This window comes from Trichomonas vaginalis, assembly GCF_026262505.1.
Source record: "Trichomonas vaginalis G3 chromosome Unknown ctg_164, whole genome shotgun sequence".
In the NCBI taxonomy this organism is placed as follows: Eukaryota; Parabasalia; order Trichomonadida; family Trichomonadidae; genus Trichomonas; species Trichomonas vaginalis.
The window spans coordinates 40252-60750 of record NW_026529251.1 but is presented as its reverse complement, the minus strand read 5'-3'; the positions used below and the strand labels follow the sequence as shown (position 1 = coordinate 60750).

The window sequence follows — 20499 nt, the reverse complement described above, 5'->3', positions numbered from 1 at the left end:
GACCAGTATGAAATGAACATGGCTGATGGAAATATAACACCTGACGTTCTAGAACATTTATCTCAAAGAACTACACAGAACCATAAAGATGGTATATTTGGTGAAGAGTTTAGAAAGAAAGTTAGGGAGAGAGAAGGAAGAGAACCTATTGTACATGACCTTGCAAACGAAAGTTTGCAAAATGTCATAAAAACTTACTTTGCATACGATGAACTGAGAAGGGATGAATATTTAAGAAAACTCAAATGGACAGTACCAAATGAAATGTTAGTATTGAAAAACATGTTCCTTGACAAAATAAAACCAACTACAGAAATAAACGACGCAAGACTGAAAGATTGGGTAAAAGCTTTCCCATTCACAAAAGATATAGTTGGTAACATGGAAAGAAAACCAGAATGGCTACAAAAACATATATTTGGAAACGAGCATATTCCATATGGACAGGCACTGTTTGAAGAGCTTGAACCGGAAACTCAGGAAAGAGTCATGCAAACAATACGCGAAGACTCAAATACAAACTATGACAAACTCTTTCTAGGATATAGGTTACCTGAGATGGGCGACCAGAGCCCAAAGGCAAAAAGGACATGAGAAATTTACAACATACTAGGTGAACATGAGGCAAAGATGCAACAACTTGAAGCAGAGGGCAAGTTACCAAAAGCGACACCAAAGAAGAAGAGAAGAGTAGAACAAAGTGAAAGTAGTGAAGAACAAAGTGAAAGTAGTGGCAATGAAGGAAAAAGAAGAGTTAAAAACTCAGTCAGGAAGAAAGTAAAGCTTGGTCGGAGTGGGTTCTATTATGACAAATAAACCCAACTATTCTATATTTTTACCCATATGAAATGTACGCCGCTCAGAATATAACGCCAACAGTTTTGGATGCTATGAATGGAAATGTTTCCGAATGGTATAACGAATGCGACAATGCCATTAGAAGGTCAGAAATAGTTCCTGGAACTTACGAATATACAACTGCTGTTTCTTATGGAAACGTAGGTGAGTTTGGAGAAGGTTCTTCAACAACAGTAGATATTGCTTGCGACAGGTTTCATATAATTTCTATTGACAACTCTTTCTTATACGTGGAACAAGACATTGAAATAAAACCTTCTGCCAAGTTGTCTGACAAGAAAGGTTGCAATGGAATTTTCTATGTCGGATACCAATATGCTCCAGAAGTTTTCATGGGATATAAGATATATTCTAACTCTGACTTAGTTCAAACAGTAACATGGGCAAACTATGAATGGTTCGCTTTGAGAAACTCAGTACAACCACAAGCTAGAGAACAAACAGACCAGTATGCAACTATTGAGAAAATAAGAAGACTTGACCCTAACGTTCCAGGAGTTTATGTTAACCTTTCTGGACAAACTGCAGCAGCAGTAACCAAAGTAAAATTGAAACTTAGAGTTCCTTTGTCATCTTTCCTCATCTTCAGGTTTTTAAGATACTTGCCAAACTGGGCAGGAAAAATTTCTATTGAACTTACTCCAAGCAAAAATAACTTAGTCATTGCACCAACACAAGACCCATTCACTCTTACAGAAGTAGTGGGAACAAATAAAATGTCATTCGCCGACTTTTGCAAAGACAAAGTTGACTTAGACTTTGGTTTCTCAAACCTCAACACTGAAGTAAACTATTATTTCAATGCTGCTGGAAATGCTTGGGACCCAGTTAAGTTCACATGCGAACAGTTTGAATGCAAGAGAATAGAAAGCAGACTTGCCGTTTATATGTTGGACCCAGATATTTCAAATGCTTTAGCTGCCAAATATATTGCAGTTCCACTTATGTTCCCTATACACCAAATATCTGTCAAAGACTTTGCAGGTGAAGTTGGAAACCAAAGTGCTGACCCGGGTGCAAGAACAGATATTGCTTTAACAACTGCAATGAAACATGCAGATACTATGTTTGTACTGTTCAGACGAACTATAAATGACTATTCTTGTTTCTACAACCCTGGTATTAAATATCATATAAACATAGATGGCAAATATTATCCAGAGAAGAAATATTCTACAGTTGAGGATATGAGGTCATACAACTTGACATTAGATGCTATGAACTTTAACAACAACTTCACAAACAACCATTAACCCTGAAATGCAAAGTTCTATTATGCCATATGTGAAAGTATGGACTCATGCAGGAGGTCAAAAAACTCAATATACAAATGGAGACCGTTCAAACTTTTGGCTTGGCATTCCATTTGCTGACTCAGAAGACTTTATGGGTGGTATTTCAACTGTTGGTACAGTTCAAATACAATATACTGGTGACAGAGACGGTCCAGATGAATTGAAAGCAAAGAAGTTTACAAAACCAATAGCACTTTTCACGGAAGATGCTCTTTGAAGATTCGTTCGATGAAACCTGCTGGGGCTCCTCAGATTGGCATAACGACAGCTTCCATCGAGCAGATTTTTGGCAGCAGGTCAGTAAGTTGTTCTTGAACTGACTTCTCTCCGTCAAATATTGACAGTACGCCAGTTTTGACATAATATTGTATTATAAACTTACCTTTAGAAATATCTGTAAGTTTTGAAGTTATATTTTTGTCTGCTTCAAGAACTTTCACCATTTCAGTTATACCAACTTTCTTTGCTTTATGAAAATATTTAGGTTCAGCAAAGACTGCTATTCTATAACATTTTCCATTGTTTGTATAAAGAACTATTCTGTCAATGTATTTGTATTGTTTGTGTGTGTAAACTTTGTTCTGCTTCAATTCAATAAGATATCCGAATACGTCCATCTTTTTATTCTAAGTAAAATGTCATTTCCGAAAAATAGAAGCGTGAGTGTTTCAAAAGGTTTAATGGCGGTGGCAGATGTGAAGTTAAATTCACCAACTCAAACAAACAGTCAAAGTGTTGTTGTCAATGTCAAAGACAGAGATGTTGAAGTGGGGAAACCATACGAAGACGAAGATGGTATAACAATTGTTCCTGTAAAAGAACCAACATATCCTGAAGTTAGCAGAGACTTAAGTTCTGTTGCAGATATTCGAAACGACTACCAACAACTGAAAGACAAACTTCAAACTCAGGAGAAGATTTGTCAAGCTTTAGGTATAATGTTTAAACTTGGTCGAACACAACCTGTAAAAGTGAACTCATATGTCATTGCACCTCATGAAGTCTTGAAAGAACTATTGAAACTTTTGACAGAGGCAGACGATATAAACATCAAAGAAATAGAACCCGACATTAGTTGCTGTGGTGTTTCATATAATGTCATTGACAAGATATACGTTATGAAAGGAGGTGAAACGTTGAACTTAAAGTATAGTTTCCCAGACGTCATAAAAATATTTGACGACCACAACATTTCAATTAAAAATTTATTTGCTAAGTAAATGGCAGAAGATATAATGGTTTATACTATTACGACTAAAAACCCCGAGTCATATAATTCTATAACAACAAACTTACAAAGTCCTCAAGGACGATATTGTAAACTAACCTTAAACACAATGACGACTAAAGCCTTGTTTTGCTCTTTTGACACCAGAAGACTTTATTGTTGTGAATGGTAAAAAATACTCCTTTGAAGATACTTACTCAGATATACCACCAACAGGTTTTGTTGACTTATTTAAATACTTTAAGGACGGGTGTAACATGTGCTGCAACTAGAGCAGGTTTCATTATGTTTGGATGTCCGACTGAGTTTACTATAAACGATATGAGCTATAATACAAAACTTATATCTGGTTTTTTACTACCAACAGTTTCCTATAACAGGAAAAGGTGTCATACAAGGAATGTCTGTTCCATTGACATTAAGCACACCAATCTTATATATATTGTTTCAAACTTAGGTTCAAAGTGTTATTCGAATGTTGACAGAAACTATTATGACCAAAAGATACTTAATGCGTATAAACAATACTTTCTCTGCTGGTTTGCCTATTGTTCATTCGAATGCAGAATTTTCAACCTTAGTGAACTCAAACACTTTGGCAAGTATAAACGTTGACATTAGTTGACGCAAACTTTGTTCCTGTAAAACTTTTATGTCCTATGTATTTGTCAATGACGGCAGAAAGTTTCGAATTGGAAGATGCAACTGTGTGAAAGTATTGTATTACAAGAACAACTTCAACAACAAATAGCTCAAGAACAACAAATGCAACAAATGGAACAACAAAGTCAAGAATAAAAAAAAATATTTTTTTTATTTTTATAAAAATGTACAAATAGATGTTTCAGATTTTTATGACTTCCAAGCATTCAGAAATATGTGTCCATTTAGAGACTATAACAAGCAGTCGAGAATTTGAAACGTTTAGTCATTTATGTCGACTCTGCCCAGAATGTTATGTTATGAAAGAATGGGATGTTGTCTTTAACAAACCAAGAGCAACAATAGTGTCTGAACAAGAATGTAGACAGAAACTTAAGAAAATAAAAGTCGTACAAGTTGGCATGAAGATGTTAGATGCTTGGGATATCTTATTGTCAAAGTTAGAAGATTTTTCAGTTCGTGGTATAAAGTTTTATACACCATCTCCAAACTTCTATTCTATCTCACATGGATATAAATACGAACAAGTAGAATGGAAAGAAAATATTATAGAAGCTTGGTTAGACCATGTCAAAGAAATTATATGCAATGGAAACGAAAAGGTTTATGAGTATATCTTATGTTGGTTTGCAAACATCTTACAACATCCAAGTGCTAAAAATGAAACTGCTCTCATTATAATTGGAAAACAAGGAACTGGTAAGAACACATTCTTTACAGATATCTTATGCAAACTATTAGAAGGTTATTCGAATCCGAATATGACAAACTTAGAAAACATCTGCAAGTTTAACTCTCAATAGAGAATATGAAACTTATAGTTTGCAATGAACTTCAAAGTATAGATACAACAAAAGTTTTGAACTCAGATGCTTTGAAGAGTCTTATAACAGACAAAGTTGGAGTTGTTGAAAGAAAATATAAAGACCAAAGAGTTTGTGAAAATGTTGCAAACTTCATTATGGTTTCAAACAATGTTGTTCCGATGAAGTTAGAAAGTTCTGACAGAAGATATGTAGTTGTCAGAACGTCAGATTCTCATATGCAAGATACAGAATATTTTGACGACTTAGCAGAAACTTTGACATCTGACTTTTACAACCACTTGTTCTCATATTTCATGACATTAGATATTTCTAAGTTCAATCCAAGACAAATTCCACATACCGAAGAGAGACAAACATTGTTAGAAGCAAACAAGAGTGTATATGAACTGTTTATAGATGAGACTAACTTTGTGTCATTAGATGAAAGGTCATTGTACGATTCGTATAAACAATATTGTCAAGAATATGGTTATATGGCAGCTTCTAAACGAACATTCTTGGCAAATGTCAAAAGTCTTTTAGATGTTCAGAATGGTGTATATACAAAGAAAAATTTTTCTGAGTAAATTTTAAAAAAAATATTTTTTTATCCGATAGAAAAGATGACGAAATTCATCTCAGTAAATAAGTACATGACAGAAGTCAAAGATAAGTTAGCTCCATTCGCATATTTGAATGTTTACTTCTACAATTTTGAAAAGTCTACATTTGACAAAATTTGGAACATTGCACCAGTTAAGTTTGCTGTTGTTAGAAAAAGTGGTGCAACTTTTGAAGACTTAGACATAGAAGGTTTGTTAGCAGTTAAAGAAAATTTTGACAGAAAGTTCTCAAAACTCGAAGAAGGTAAAGCATACAAACTTGTTATACCTTATGAACCAAAGAAAGCAGACGACTATGAATATTATGAGTCTAAGATAGTTGAAGTTCAAGGTAAATTGGGTAAAAAGATTTTAGAGTCTAAGCCAGTGTTTGCTCCTAAAGAGGAAGAGAACATTGACATTGACCCAGAAATGTTCTAAAAATAAAATTTTATTTTTACATGTCAAATTTCTTTTTCTCTGGAATTGGTTCAGGTTCTTTCTTCTCTTCTTCTACTTTCTTTTCTTTCTTTTCTTTCTTTTCTTTCTTTTCTCTCTTCTTCTTCTCTGGTGGAGTTATGTCAAATTTCTCCGAACCATATTTCTGTAAAAGTTCTTTGTCCTTTAATAGCTCATCTATTCTGTTTTTTATTTCATCTTCAAGAACAGCGCATGTGTCTTCTTTGCATTCTAAGAAGTTTTGTTGGACTTCATCTCTCCAAGAGGCGTCATCTCTGTCAACAAGTCTGTCATTGACAAATTTTAAGACTGCTCTTTGTAATGTTTTATGGTTCTTGTCATATTCCCAGAAACAGAACTTTAGAACAAATTCACCTTTCTTGTTTACACTATGTAAGATTTTATGGTCGACAGAAGTTTTAGAGTCAAAAAGCTTGTCTCGAATATAGATAGCGAAATCGCTAGACATTTTCTAAAAGATAAAAATTTTAATTTTTCTAAAAATATGTTAGAAAAAAAGTTTGCTGACATTGACAAGAAATTTGAGAATGTTTTGAAGAAGAACAAGAGGAAGTTAGAAAATGCTCAGATAAAGCCTATACATGAAAAGTTCTTATTTGCTCAGAATGGTATAACAGGTCTAATCGCACCACCTGGGTCGGGTAAGACTTTCACTTATCTTAAAATGGCTGCACAACAACAAGAACTAGATGAGAAGAACCCATTCTATGAGTTAGTTGTTATTTGTAGTACTTCTGGTCAATTTGACCAAACCGTCAATTCGTTCAAAGATATTATAAAGAAGTCTAAGTTAGTATGTATAAAGGATACTGAGTTGTTAGATTGGATAAAGAAGTACCAAAGAAGAGTTTTGAAGTATAATGCTATAAATGAGTATATAAATTCTAAGTTTAAAGACCCAAATGAGGAAATGCAGAGAATATTAGAGAAGAAACACTTCAGAAACAAACAGAAAGAGATAGAATACATTTCGAAGAAATTGCAATCTTACGATTGGAAGACTTACCCTCATAGATGTCTTCTTATCTTAGATGACTTTGCTTCTCATCCTTTGTTAAAGAACAGAGAACAAGATATGTGTCGAATTCTTAAGAAGCTCAGACACTTTAACATCTCTGTTGTCATTTGTGTACAGACAGCAAAGAGTTTAAGTAAGGATGTTAAAAGAATACTTACTGACATTATACTTTTCCCCGGATTGTCCGAAGACGATTTCATGGAACTTATGAAAGAGTCCATGGCAGGTAAGTTTGACAGACATGAACTATGGGAGAAGTACAAAGTCATACAAGACCCTCATACTTCTTTCAGAATTCATATCTACGCAAACAAAGTTCAAATTGTAAAAAGTCAAGCTTGAAAAATAAAGAGTTTTGGCGACCAGGGTTTTTTCACTACTCGCTGTTCTTCACTGTTTCCGAGGAAATTCATGAAATTTCATACGGAATTCAATAAAAATAATGTTTATGTTAGAATGTTAGATCTAACATGTTTTCTAACATGTTTTCTAACATGGTCTAAAACATACAAAACTCATGAAATTTCATACGGAATTCAATAAAAATAATGTTTATGTTAGAATGTTAGATCTAACATGTTTTCTAACATGTTTTCTAACATAACTATTTACAAGCGTTTTACATGGTATATGTTGCGATGGTTCATGACTCTAAACAATTTCGTAGCTTCTATTTCTTCACGAAGGATGTCAAAAGTTTTAACGATACCGAAAGTTTCTTTATACTTCTTCTTGACGTCAGATAGAAGGAAATCGTCAGCAGTTGGATAGTTTTTGTTCAGAAATTCTAACATGTTCATTTTATCTTCTGCTGGTTTTTCTGCTTCTTTCTTTAAATCTGCATAGTCGTTTCGCATACGTTCTATCTCTTTGACGGAGTAGTTATATTTCCTCATTGCTGCTTTACATTTTGAACATTGCGGGTTCATTTTTGCGTTATATTCTGAAACCTTACCTGCTAAAACAACCAAGGCGTCAATGGTTTTCTTCATCTCGAACATAGCGGGTTTTATTTGTTCGTTCCATACCTTACCCTACTATCTTTATCTCTTATTTCCCAAACACATTTTGCAACTAACGAAACAAAGTTGTCGTAGGTCTTAAATTCTTCGGATTTGTAAAGGTCAGAGATGTTCTTATATACCATGTCGCAATCTTTGTCCATAACCTTATGGTTGCAATGAAAACCAAGGAATTCATAATTTACCTTTCGTATGAACTTCTTTATTTCTACTGAGTCAGTTGCTTTGACTTCTATTTCGTCAAATTCGGGAATGGTTAGTTTTTGTTGTTGGATTTCAGGCAATTTGGGTAAATGGTCAATAATGTCCTGCATTTCATAAAGATACTGTTCATTTGTTTCATCTTTCGCACTACAGTCTAAATTACTTGTTAAAAGTTCTTGCTTTATCTTCTGGATTTTTGTTTCGAAAGTATATGAAGAAGGAATGAAGTTTTTCATCTCTACTAACATAGATGTTGGATTCATAACTAGCGAGTTTGGTGCTGTAGTTGTTTGAATTGTTGTTGTGCCGATTGTTGAAATCATGTCTTTTATACAAAATAAAAAAATAAATAAAATAAAAAATAAAACTAATTTTATTTTTTATTTCGGGAAATTTCATGAAAATTCAAGAGTTTTAGACCATGTTAGAAAACGTGTTAGAAAACATGTTAGATCTAACATTCTAACATAAATTATATTTTTGGTGTAAATTTCATGAAAATTCAAGAGTTTTAGACCATGTTAGAAAACGTGTTAGAAAACATGTTAGATCTAACATTCTAACATAAACATTATTTTTGCTGAATTCAGCAACAAAATTCAAATTGTAAAAAGTCAAGCTTGAAAAATGTAAGTGTTTAGTCTTAGTAAGATGGTAGCTTCTTAAAGCAAATACATTGCTGAGTTTTATGTACGTGAAGAGAAGTACAATGAATTCAATTACGAGTACAATTGCAATGACAACTAAGGCAACTATTTTTGTCTTTTGCCAGCAAGGGTACTTCTTCTCTTCCAATGGTTCGGCAGAACTATACTCACTCATGAGAAATGCCAAAACGGTTTAATAGAAAAAGTGTTATTTTTTCATGTCCGAAGACTCGAAGGTGCAACACTTCCAAAATACCGACGAACTCAGAAGAGCAGCATGGCAGTATGTTCTTGACAACTTCTTTGAGTTCTCCAGGCACACCTTGGAAAATGCTGAAGAACTCCGACACAGAGAATTTGGAGAAATTGCACTCCAATACTACCTTGACAAACAAAGGGTAAACAAAGGGTAAAATAAGACTAAAAACTTAACGTTTAAAAAGTGACATTTTTATGAGCTCCGAGTCACCGAGAAAACTTGGTCAGATGTTAGCAGCTTACTTCCCTGAGGAGGATGGAAGCGTTACATACATAAGGTTCAAAAACAACGAACCTGGAATTGCGTACCAAATTCGCAATTACATGACCATGGAAGAGTACGAAAGGTTCCTACAAGAGAAACCAGCTCTAAACAACTCAGAAAAGAAAGAATAAAAAGTTTAACTCGTAATTGTTTATTTTTTTACTTGTATGGGCAAGCTGCAAGAATGAAGTCAACTATCTCCGTCTTTGTCTTGACCAGTTGGACTGCTCTTGCGAGTACGTCTGTTTTGCGGTCTCCAGCTGGTGTCTGACCTTCGTAATTGCGCATGTTCTTGAGAGCTCCAACTGTAAATGATTGTAGGATGAAGAGTCTCTCAGACTGCTTGAGGTAGTCTTCACGGTCACGAACCGAATCTGTGGTACGAGTCGAATCGGTCGATTTGAGGGAAGAGACTGAAAGCCTGTCGTCTTCCATAGGGGCTGTGGCATAATCTTTGCGTAAACGGTTCAGACCTTCTTCGAACTCTTGGTCTCTCTTCGATTTGGATTGAGATTGGAATTGCTGGGGTGGAGCTTGCTGGAACATCCAAGGGTTGGGGAAGTAAGGCATAGGCTGAGGAGGAGGGTAGTTCGGGAAGCCTTGTAGTGGAAATTGGTAGTAACCTTGAGGTGGAAATTGGTAGTAATTTGGTGGAGGGACTTGCTGGAACTGAGGTTGCTGAGGAGACTGTTGTGGTTCTGCAGCTTTCGGTTCCTCTGGTTTGGGAATGGGCTCGGTTGGTGGGACGTCGGACATTCGTTTGTGGCTTAACCGTCGGACCACAACGATAAAAATCTCTGCTCCTAGCAGTACTGCTACTGACAGTAGCAGTACTTTTACTGACAGTAGCAGTACTTTTACTGACAGTAGCAGTACTTTTTCTGACAGTAGCAGTACTTTATCGTCGAAAACCCTCTCAAATTTTCCTTTTTACTGCTCGTAGCAGTACTTTTACTGCTCCTAGCAGTACTGCTACTGACAGTAGCAGTACTTTTACTGACAGTAGCAGTACTTTTTCTGACAGTAGCAGTACTTTTACTGACAGTAGCAGTACTTTTTCTGACAGTAGCAATGGTCGAGGTCGAACCTACCGACGAGGCAATTTACCTAATTGAAATTAACGAGCTTGTTAAAGACTTCCTCAGGCAGAATGTAAAAGGCAAGCTTGTTAACTGTTGGATAACGGGAAGGGCTGCCTTGAATCTCGAGACTTCGACTGGAATTCCAATTCAAATACCAGACGGGACAGCCTACGACGACATAAAGCAAGCAAAGAAAGAAGCTCTTCTCAAGTTCTTTGCCAAGCGTCCTTGGATACTACTTCCAAACAGAGAGAACCCTTTCCCAAGAATGAGCCAAATTCTCAAGGGTCTCCTTCACTTCTCGGGTCAGCCGTTCTACATAACCTGTGAAGGCGACATCCAACCAGTTCAGTAAACCTTAACGTTTAGAGTAAAAACATTTTTTTCATTTTTTGAATGAAGCAAGTTAAATTCGTCCCACACCAATCTCAATGGACCGATGAAGAGTTTCAAGCCATAATTGAAGACGTTGAGAACGACATAGACGGCGAACTTGAAGGAGCTCAAATCACAATTGCAACCAAAATTGCAGGAGTCAAGGAACAGATAGCTCCACTTAAAGCTACCAAAGCTACTCTTGACCTCATGGATAGTTACCGTTTAGATGTCAAGAGTGGAATAAGACATTTAAAATTAAAACTTCTAAACTACGAAGCTATACTCCAAAAGTTAGCAGAAATGAGAAGACTTTACCAGAGCTACTTACATGTAAGGGACTTACCTTCAAGCAGTCCGACCAAAGATGAATTTTCTGACATTGTCCCAATTTTGTCCGAAAGTCAGCTCAGATGTTTTGAACTGCTCCCAACATATCCGGAATATGAACGTTTGCCTGAACTCTTCCGCAATCTCAAAAAACGTTTTTTGGTTCTCATGTTCGAAACTTTTATCGGAAGAGACAACAAACGTTCAGAAGAAGAACAAGATATTATTTTAAACTTGTTGTATGACTTAACCGTCATAACAAGCTTTTTGAAGTAAAACCGCCATTCTCAAACCACTTCATTTTTTCGATGTCCGAACAAGCACCGAAGCCGAACACAATGGCAGATGTCCTTTCAATGTTGCCAGACAAGCGCCCAGTTCAAATTCAAATTTTGAATTTGAAAGCTCATCTGACAAACACCGTTAAGACTCTCCAAAGTAGTCTTATGTCAGAGATGACCAAGCTCAAAGCCGATGTCCTCATGAACCAAGCTTCCAATGAGAAATGCCTGAATGATTTGACGGAAACCTTGCGCATTTACGCGAGAGAGAACCGAGACTTGCCAGACTCATCTACCGTTTCTTCGAAGAGATAGACGCCATCTGGAAGGTACTCGGAAAGGACAGAACCTCCAACACCGTAATTCGTGAACACAGAATTGCGAAGGTATTATCAAAGAAGAGGAAGAAGAGGAAAAGAGGAAGAAGAGAAACACGAAGAAGAGGAAGTTTGGGCAACCCTTGTTGCCGATGACGGTTACGAAATTTCCCAACCCTACCCATACCAAATCCGCAACAAGGAGACAGGCAAGGTTCTTACCCCAGTCCTCAACAACTTGGGACACTTGAACCTTAACCTTCGGAATTGCGGTTCAATTTCCATGGGCAAGCTTGTCGCAATTCAATGGGTTCCAAATCCAGGCAAGAAGACGAAGGTCAGACACATTGACGGTGACAAGCTCAACAACCGTAAGGAGAACCTCGAGTGGTTCTAAGAGTAAAAAATTTTATTTTAGGGGGAAACCCCAAGTAAATTTAGGCGTTTATTTGGATAAGTATGATAAATTAAGGGCAATTTGCAAAATTAGTTCCCGACCTTTGAATTGGACTCTTTCGTCCTCCCAGTTGCGTAGGAGGTCGTCCCAGAGAAGTTGGTAGAATTGCCAATCCAAGGACGATTTGTCCTCCCAGGCATTGAGGATGTACTGCTCGTAGAGTTTCATGACCTCTCCCTTGCACCAGACACCCTCTCCCTTGGAACGTAAGGCTTCTTCGAAGTGCTCGAATGCGATTGGCTGCTGACCATCCGAAATGACACTTTTTGTCCGTTTGGTCAATGTTCGTGTCTCGTGCCATAGTCGACGAAAATACAGACAAACAGGTTATATATGAGTTTGAGACCAAGAATGGTGTAACTCGACCTGTCCGATTCAAATTCGAATAAAAATTTTTTATTTCATGCAATGTTTAACTATTTCACCATCTTCTTTAACACCCCAGTACTTCCTTTTCGATATTACATGAACTTCGGTGAAAATTTTGTCCAATTTGAATTGACCCATCTTTTCACCGACTTAACCCATTTCAATGAGTTTGTTATAGCCTTCTTCGTTCGTCATGAGTGCGTCAATGTTCTCATAGTAAACCACAACTTTGGATTTGACTTCGGAGAAGAATTTGTTGTAGTTGTCAAGGACTGCCTTTGCGAACTGAGGGTAAGACCAATGTTCGACAATAGGTTTTAATGTGGTTACTAAGCCACTTTGACCTTGAGTGAATTCGTACTTCAAAACAAAAGGAGAAAACCTTTCAACAAAGTTGTCGACCTTCTCATAATGTTTACTCTTCATCTCTTGAGGTTTTTTAATGGAATATCCCCATGTCGAATTCATAAGCAATTTGAGTGTCATTGCAAGTTTGGGGTTTGAAGCTTTCCTAATATCATAGAGTTGTTGCATGACTTTTCCAACCGTATAGTTCCTTCCCGGGAACTCACCATCTTCGTTTGGAATTCCAGTCGGAATATATTGAACAAACCTCATGTATGCAGCGTTAAGGTCGACATAGTATATCTTTTCATCTGAGTCGAACTTGTCGCAACCAATTGGTCCAGTTTGTGGAAATTCAAGTGAGTCTCTTATCTTCTGAGAAACTTCTCCTGTTATCTCATAAACATCGTCGAAGCAACCTGTTTCATATAAAACCTTCTGACCTAACTCAGATGCTCTCCAATACAATTTGACGTCAATTGGATGTCTCAATGGAAGTTTGTTTATAGCATCTTGAAGTTCTTGCAACCTCATTGGAAGTTCTTCTGGTTCAGGTTGGTATCCGAACAAACCAACTCCTTTTGGAACTGTGTACTTCTTTTGTGCTATAACTTTGTCTGGAACAACTTTTGGTCTTGCTAACAATGAAAAGTTTGTTTCGTCTTTTGGTACAAAAGTTTCTGTCAGCTTGTCATCTGGAATTGGTTCCAACAAACCTTTCTCGAAAAGAATGTTTACAGCTCTGACAATGTTGCACTTGCCTTTTCCGAACAATGGGTTTGTAAGACTTTCGTTCAACATGAAGTGGTTGTGGACAATTACAATCTTCAACCATGGTAAATTGAACTCAACAACATAGTCGTCATGTGAAGAACCTTTAGCTGTAGGTATGTTGACTCGGATATTGACATTTGCCAACGGTGCAATTTTTGCCAATTGACCTCTGAGCATGTACCTTGTTTTCACACATGACTCAAGATACTTCATCTTCTCATCTGTAACAAGACCAGAGTTCCTGAGACATGTAAGAATACAAGGTTCATTGACAATTTTTTCAATTGAATTGTAAATTCCATACCTTGTCAAGTCAATGTCAGACTTATTTATGAACGGGAAGTATCCAGCATGTTGTCTGACTGCTTGAGGGTTAGGTTGGTACCATTCGAACTTGACACTTGCAATTCCTTCAATTGCATTCAAAATGTCTGAGTCGGAGTCAAACATTTGTTCTCTCTTTGTAGTCTTGAAAGCGTCAAGAAGTTGTGCGGCTGTTGTGACATTGCCATGTGCATAGTAAATGTGACTATCCAAATCTGTTATGGTCAATCTGAGATTGTATCCTTTCTTATTTCCGTCTTGTATGGCAGCAAGTACACCCATGAAGCCTTCTTTGTTCTTTCCTTCGTCAAAGTTTACTGTAAAGGTTCGACCAGATGTAATTTGACTTCTAACCTCGCGATACTTTTCATATGCATATCTTGTTCTTTCCATGGGAGCATGACCATCCTCTGCACTACCTTTTTTCCTTCTCAAAGGATGCAATTGTTCGTCATGTTTCCAGTAGAATCTGGCAAAGCCGTCGTGTCCTTCAACTTGAGGTTCACTAACATCGAAAGGCATGTCCATAAGACGTTCTTCTTCTAACCTCTCTAGTCTGTTTGGATAATTTGCGCGTGCTGTTTCCAAGTCCATTTCATAGCGAAGACCAGACAATTTGTCATAGACTTTTATGGGTCTTCCCTTCCTATATTTAAACTTCTTTGAAACTCTCCAACCATATCTTTCTAACTCTGCTTTTACTCTAGCAGACCTTCTATCCATTCTATATGGGGGCATTTTTATAAAAATAAAAAAATGTTTTTTTCTTTACTTAACATAACCGCCTGCTGCCATAAGTCTTTGACGCCAACCCATACCAGCTAATGAAGGTTGACTTGGTTTAGTTTGGAAACTAAACTTTGGTTTTGGTTTATCTTCAGTTTTTGGTTTTTCTTCTTCTATCGGTTTTTCGTCACTTTTCGGTTCCTCTGACTTTACTTCACTTGCAGGTATGGTTGTGTTGTCAACATCTTCATAAATATCATATGCCATTTGTTTTTGTTTTCCTTTCAACTTTTTGTGTTTGTTGTAAAGTTTAGAATATTTCGACTCTAAGTCAATGAGATGTTCTATAATGAACTGTTGGTCAGTGAAGTAAACTTTTCCATCTGTTGTCTCGAAAGCTCCTTCAGACTTCAATATTTTATTTGTGAGAGTCTGTTTCTTTTTTGAGATACTAGCCGTTCCATTTCTATGAAAAGTGACTTTATAGTTAGGGTTTGTATTTCCAGACCTGGCACTTTCTATTATTGAATTTTTCTCTTCATCTGTAAGTTCTTTGACAGGTTTTGACAATGGTTCTGAACTTTTTGTTTGTGGTGTCAAATCTACCGTTTCAACTTCTTCGGTCATTTCATCTCAGTAAAAAATTTTAGTTTGGTTTGTTTTCAACTGGTTGTTGTTGTTTTTTAAGTCGGTCTAAAACTTCCTGAGGTATAGGAAGAACTTGACAAACACGTTGTGTAACTGCTGGAAGTCGACAAATCCATCTTGAACCCATTTGTCTCAATGCTGTATTGTTCATTTCATCTCAGTAAAAAACTTTACATTCCCCACGTTTGAGGCGGTTGAGGTTGGTTATTGTTTACCCATTGTTGTGCATGGTTATATCCTCTGTTAAAGAATCTTTCACCTTGGTCCATATAGTGTCCTGCTTGGTTATAGTAGTCATTTGCTTTGTTATAATAGTTTCCTGCTTGTCTTCCTACATTGTCCATCCATCCTTGAACTTTTCCTCTTGTTTCAGGATTTGGAATAAGATTTGCTGCATCTCGTGCTACATCCCAACCTTTCTGTACAGTTTGTATAATAGGTTGTGCTTTCTCTTTAAGTATACCTAATGTACTCAAAATCTTCCTTCCAACTCCAAATACACCTCTGGCTATTGTTCCCACTGCGGGCAAAAATCTGGATGCAACTCCTGCTAATGCGCCAAATAAACCCATTTCTTATGGGTAAAAATGACGAATCCAAACAAGGACCCCTATGTTTCTAAAGGCAACAAAGAAAGCACTCATGATAAAAATCTTTAGTTCAACACCAAATGCTTGGTTTATGGATATCTTGGAAAACATTCCGAGAGTTAGAACAGATGGACCACCATACTGGCTAATATTTGTCGGTCAAACACAAGATACTGTGAAGCCATACCATTACAGTCCAAAAATATTTTAGATGTGAAAACTGCTTTGACAATATTCGTTGACAAATACCATCCAACAAAACTGACATCTGACTATGAAAGTTCTTTCAAATCAGACGATATTAAAAACTATCTGCGTTCAAAAAATGTAAACCAATATTTCATTGTCGACCAAAACCATTCTGCTCTTGGTGTCATTGACAGTTGTATAAAAATTTAAGAGACTTAAACCAACCACAAGGTGGTGAAGCAAATGAAATGTCATATGACGACAATATAGACACTTCTCCATGGCAAAGATGAGACAAGTTTTAAATATTTACAATAGCCGTAAACAAAAAGGTTTGGGAAACCACTCCCCCGAAGAAATGAAAAACAACCCTGACTTAGAGAAAGACTATATATTTAAAATTTAGTCAAAAGAGACAAACAAGAAAGAATGCCAGGCTTCAAACTTAAGAAAGGTGACAAAGTAAAAATAGAAATACCTAAACGCGACCCATATGAAAATACTATTGACTATGACAACAATGGGAACTCGACAGGTACTCACATTCGTGTTCGTAAAAATAGAAGAAAGTATACAAGAGAATATTATGAAGTTTTAGGCAAACATGGCAAAATGTACAGACTGCAAGCAGAAGATAAAACTACTATTGTCAGACCTCGTTTCAAACTTGTCAAAGTTCAAGGTGGTATACTTTCAAAGACAGTTCCTAACAAATATAAGACAACTCCTGACGAATATGCTAAAGAAGTTGAAAATGACGACTAAGCATTTCTATACCATGCGTAAACTGTCATGTAAGGTGGCATGTAGTCTTTACTTTGTCCCGTTGTTTGCGTATATCCTGAAACGCGATGTGTATGGTTTCCATCTCCCTGAGTGTTACCCAGAAACAATTTATAGCAAACTGAACGTTGTCTTTAACATCATATCCTTTACCTTTTGTCATTGCTGACCAATCCCAAAATTTATGCTTATGCCAACCTGCTTGAGATGTACTTAAATCTATGTAGTGACTGTGCAGGTAAATTTTCACCTGAAATCGTTTTACTTCCTCCTGTTTCCTTTGAAGAGTTTGCACAATACAAAAACCTGTCGACTATTTGAGTCCAAGTTCCGAGACCAAGTACTACTTCTGGTCTGGTAGAGTTCATTGACGTGTAAATAGAACCTATAGGATATAGTGTTTGAAGTATTTCTGTCTTTAATGTTTGAAGCTCTGTTTTGTCAGCTTTCTTATCTAACTCATCGTTAACATATGTTTTGTCAGCTTTTTTATCTAACTCATCGTTAACATATGTTTTGTCAGCCTTTTTATCATATAAATCTTGAGCAGTGAATTTAACATTGTTTTCATCCTCCATGACATAGACATTTCTACATCTAGTGTATTTCATCGTCGTTATGTCATCCTCCGATGTTAAACCTTGTGGAAAGTTAGGAGGTTTCCAATTTAATACATCCCACCAGTTTCTTCAACCGTTCCTTCAATATTTTCTTATACCAACAGTTGCGAAGAAATGTGTGTATGTCCAACGTCACTTTTCCTGTTTAAGGTTTCTTGTAAGTTTTAATATTTGCAATGGTATGTGTATGTCCAACGGCACTTTTACTGTTTAAGGTTCTTGTAAGTTTGTAATATTTGCAATGGTATGTGTATGTCCAACGGCACTTTTACTGTTTAAGGTTTCTTGTAAGTTTGTAATATTTGCAATGGTATGTGTATGAGTCTTTTTAGAATATTCTTTGTCAGCTCTTGTCACTTCACTTGACATTTTATTGTCAACATATGTTTTGTCTGCTAGTTCAGGATGAGTATGTTCTTTTGTTGCATATGTTGCATCTGCTCTGTCATGTTCTTCTTGAACTTTTTCAATGACATATTCTTTGTCAGCTTTGTTGCCAACATCTGCTTTCAAAAGAAGTTCATCTATAGGTTTCTCGTTTAAAGTTCCTTTTGTTGGATTTACACAGACAGTATGGTTCTTACTGTCTTGAAATAGAAACTCGTCTGTCATTGGGTTTATCGTCAGTTTTAAGTTTCCTTCTTTCAATGACTCAGATATCTTAGAATAGTTTGAAAAGTTTGTTGTGTTCTTATTTAGAGCTTGCAAATGAGTTGTCGTTGTGTTGTATTTCTCTCATAGACGCTGTTTTTTCGACATTTTTATTCTAGATAAAATATGCTTTCAATAGAAAAAGAAAATTCAAGAGTTGCTACAACTAAACCATTAGATGAACTTTTTACGAATGTCGGTCAAAAGTTTGAGACAGAGACCGTAAAGCATGAAGGCTATCGTTTGACTACCCACTAAGATGGTTAAGAGACCCATCCGTCACAAAAGCTATTGGCTTTCGTAGAATGAAGTTCATTTCAGAAGCCATACATGGTTTCCCATTTACGGTCGCTTTTGAAATTCGATACTATAACAAAGAAAAACATACGTATGAGAAATTTGAACAGGGAAAACTTTTACAAGTGAATTTGCTTGTAAACTTAGAAACAACTCTTCAAGCTTTTCAAGAAAAAATAAACGATATCTATCTCGAATATGCAAAACAGTACAACATTGACGAAGGAGAGTACCATCTCGATATATATATGACAGGAAAAATGCAACTGTTAAAATCAATAGAATAGAAGACCTTGGAGAAGACGTTTATATTTCTACAAAATATAACAACTTGGCATGGTATAGATTTTTGAGGATGTTAAATCAGCCTGCAGAATATCCAGTACACCCGAACTTTTATGAAGTCGAAAACCCTAATGGAACATATGAAAATGTTTTCGACTCAGATGCTATTATAGTTCATGCTTCATTTTCTGGCGCACAAAACTCCTTTTTATGCTTGGCAAATGACTTTTACGAAAAACCTACAAAGCTATATGAACCACCGAGTGGAAGTATTTCAGACTTTCAAGTATGGTTTACTACAGATGGAAGAAAGAGAATAGTTCCATTATACCACGCGTTTTACTTAGAACTTAGTTTCATATACAACTACTATCGAACGGTAAAAATATAATTTTTTAATACGGTTGAGGTGTTGGATTTGGTTGCCAACTAGACTGTGGTGCAGGTTCAGGCTGTTGTATAACAGGAGCTTGTTCTTCTGGTTCAGGGTCTTTAGGTATAATACCAACGAACTGACCTACTCTTTTACCAATATTTTTGACTCCGTTCCAAATTCCTCTTCCTACGGTTTTTATTCCATTCCATATACCTCTTCCAACATTTCGAAAGAAGTTTCCTATTCTTCCAAAGAAACCCATTTTACTATATGTAAAAATCTAATGTCCGCCTAGTCTCTTACGTTTCCTTCTGAGTTCCATTGCATTCTTTAACTGAGCTCATACATTCTATTTCTCCTCTGGTAGAAAACATATTCTGGTCAACTCCTGTGTTCGCGTCATCTGCATAAAGTTGTTTATATCCCACTTCAGGGTTTGTATAAAACTCTTTCCATCTCATATTTGCATACCATGGTGGCAAACCTAACGCAGCGTCATTTGACATGGCAGTTTGCATTTGTACATCTGTTGGCACTTGACCATAGTTTGCCATTGCAGTTTGTATTCTAACTTCATTTGGAATATTCTCTGGGTTTGGTTGTCCAGGTTGCTGTGCATTCGCTAAGTTCTGTGCGTCCATTTAATATTAGATAAAAATATCTCTTACGAGTACATATACTGAACATTTGCAGGCATTGGTTCATCTTCATATTCTCTGTACTTTTCTGCCACGTCAAATAAATAAATGACACAATGGAAAAAACCTAAAACAAGTAGTCCTATTTCAAACCACATTTACTTACCAATAAAATTTCTTTGTTATGACACTTTCTCCAGTTTATAGGACCTCTCTCATATTCTATCTTATCGTATCTAAAATCATAGTCATGTATGTCCTCTAACCATCTCATGACACTTTCCAAACCACTTTTATCGGATGTAAAGTAAAAGCATGGATGGTTATGTAAAACGTCTAAAGTTTCTAAAGAGTCTCTCAAAGTCCAGTCTACTTGGTATTGAAAATCCCATGTGTTATAGAACGGCGGGTCTACTATAAAGAAAACATTTTCCTTGTTTTTATATTTTTCATACAACTCTGTCCAACGACATCTCACAAACTCTATACCCTCAGTATATTTTTCTATGTTCTCTTTGAAAACCTTTGTATAGTTAAGATATAAAACTTTTGACATAAGTGTTTCAATGTCATGAACTCTTATACACCACTATATAATAGTCTAGAAGATATACTATCCCAGTCAATATACTCTGCTTTTTTCAAAACCTCTCTGACAGTATTTTTCTTATCTAATGGTATACGTTCCATCTTACC

The 20499-nt window shown here is 36.2% G+C and overlaps 10 protein-coding genes and 8 pseudogenes across 18 annotated transcripts, besides 1 other annotated feature; 9 read left to right on the top strand and 9 right to left on the bottom strand.

Annotated features, from left to right (window-relative positions):
* Positions 1-20499: part of a mobile genetic element that runs on past both edges of the window.
* On the top strand, positions 19-594 carry TVAGG3_1084180 (protein of unknown function, DUF4106 family; the record flags this gene model as incomplete). Its single annotated transcript, XM_051256778.1, has 1 exon — positions 19-594. The coding sequence occupies one exon, from the start codon at positions 19-21 to the stop codon at positions 592-594; it is 576 nt and encodes a 191-aa protein (XP_051075992.1).
* TVAGG3_1084170 (protein of unknown function, DUF4106 family) lies at positions 631-816 on the top strand (the record flags this gene model as incomplete). Its single annotated transcript, XM_051256777.1, has 1 exon — positions 631-816. One exon carries the CDS (start codon positions 631-633, stop codon positions 814-816), a length of 186 nt encoding a protein of 61 aa, XP_051075991.1.
* Positions 849-1643, top strand: TVAGG3_1084160 (annotated as a pseudogene). Its single transcript has one exon. A coding segment is annotated over exon 1 (795 nt).
* On the top strand, positions 4989-5437 carry TVAGG3_1084150 (annotated as a pseudogene). The gene has a single exon. A coding segment is annotated over exon 1 (449 nt).
* On the top strand, positions 5474-5893 carry TVAGG3_1084140 (protein of unknown function, DUF4108 family; the record flags this gene model as incomplete). Its single annotated transcript, XM_051256776.1, has 1 exon — positions 5474-5893. The coding sequence occupies one exon, from the start codon at positions 5474-5476 to the stop codon at positions 5891-5893; it is 420 nt and encodes a 139-aa protein (XP_051075990.1).
* TVAGG3_1084130 (uncharacterized protein) lies at positions 5910-6380 on the bottom strand (the record flags this gene model as incomplete). Its single annotated transcript, XM_051256775.1, has 1 exon — positions 5910-6380. One exon carries the CDS (start codon positions 6378-6380, stop codon positions 5910-5912), a length of 471 nt encoding a protein of 156 aa, XP_051075989.1.
* On the top strand, positions 6417-7009 carry TVAGG3_1084120 (annotated as a pseudogene). Its single transcript has one exon. A coding segment is annotated over exon 1 (593 nt).
* Positions 7559-7868, bottom strand: TVAGG3_1084110 (annotated as a pseudogene). The gene has a single exon. A coding segment is annotated over exon 1 (310 nt).
* TVAGG3_1084100 lies at positions 8270-8499 on the bottom strand (annotated as a pseudogene). The gene has a single exon. A coding segment is annotated over exon 1 (230 nt).
* TVAGG3_1084090 (uncharacterized protein) lies at positions 9277-9477 on the top strand (the record flags this gene model as incomplete). Its single annotated transcript, XM_051256774.1, has 1 exon — positions 9277-9477. One exon carries the CDS (start codon positions 9277-9279, stop codon positions 9475-9477), a length of 201 nt encoding a protein of 66 aa, XP_051075988.1.
* On the bottom strand, positions 9506-10102 carry TVAGG3_1084080 (uncharacterized protein; the record flags this gene model as incomplete). Its single annotated transcript, XM_051256773.1, has 1 exon — positions 9506-10102. One exon carries the CDS (start codon positions 10100-10102, stop codon positions 9506-9508), a length of 597 nt encoding a protein of 198 aa, XP_051075987.1.
* On the top strand, positions 10825-12128 carry TVAGG3_1084070 (annotated as a pseudogene). The gene has a single exon. A coding segment is annotated over exon 1 (1304 nt).
* On the bottom strand, positions 12585-14723 carry TVAGG3_1084060 (annotated as a pseudogene). Its single transcript has one exon. A coding segment is annotated over exon 1 (2139 nt).
* Positions 14769-15353, bottom strand: TVAGG3_1084050 (phage tail repeat-like family; the record flags this gene model as incomplete). The annotated part of the gene is made up of 1 exon (XM_051256772.1): positions 14769-15353. The coding sequence occupies one exon, from the start codon at positions 15351-15353 to the stop codon at positions 14769-14771; it is 585 nt and encodes a 194-aa protein (XP_051075986.1).
* On the bottom strand, positions 15373-15525 carry TVAGG3_1084040 (uncharacterized protein; the record flags this gene model as incomplete). The annotated part of the gene is made up of 1 exon (XM_051256771.1): positions 15373-15525. The coding sequence occupies one exon, from the start codon at positions 15523-15525 to the stop codon at positions 15373-15375; it is 153 nt and encodes a 50-aa protein (XP_051075985.1).
* On the bottom strand, positions 15545-15946 carry TVAGG3_1084030 (uncharacterized protein; the record flags this gene model as incomplete). Its single annotated transcript, XM_051256770.1, has 1 exon — positions 15545-15946. One exon carries the CDS (start codon positions 15944-15946, stop codon positions 15545-15547), a length of 402 nt encoding a protein of 133 aa, XP_051075984.1.
* TVAGG3_1084020 lies at positions 18513-19180 on the top strand (annotated as a pseudogene). The gene has a single exon. A coding segment is annotated over exon 1 (668 nt).
* On the bottom strand, positions 19185-19427 carry TVAGG3_1084010 (serine threonine-protein phosphatase family; the record flags this gene model as incomplete). The annotated part of the gene is made up of 1 exon (XM_051256769.1): positions 19185-19427. One exon carries the CDS (start codon positions 19425-19427, stop codon positions 19185-19187), a length of 243 nt encoding a protein of 80 aa, XP_051075983.1.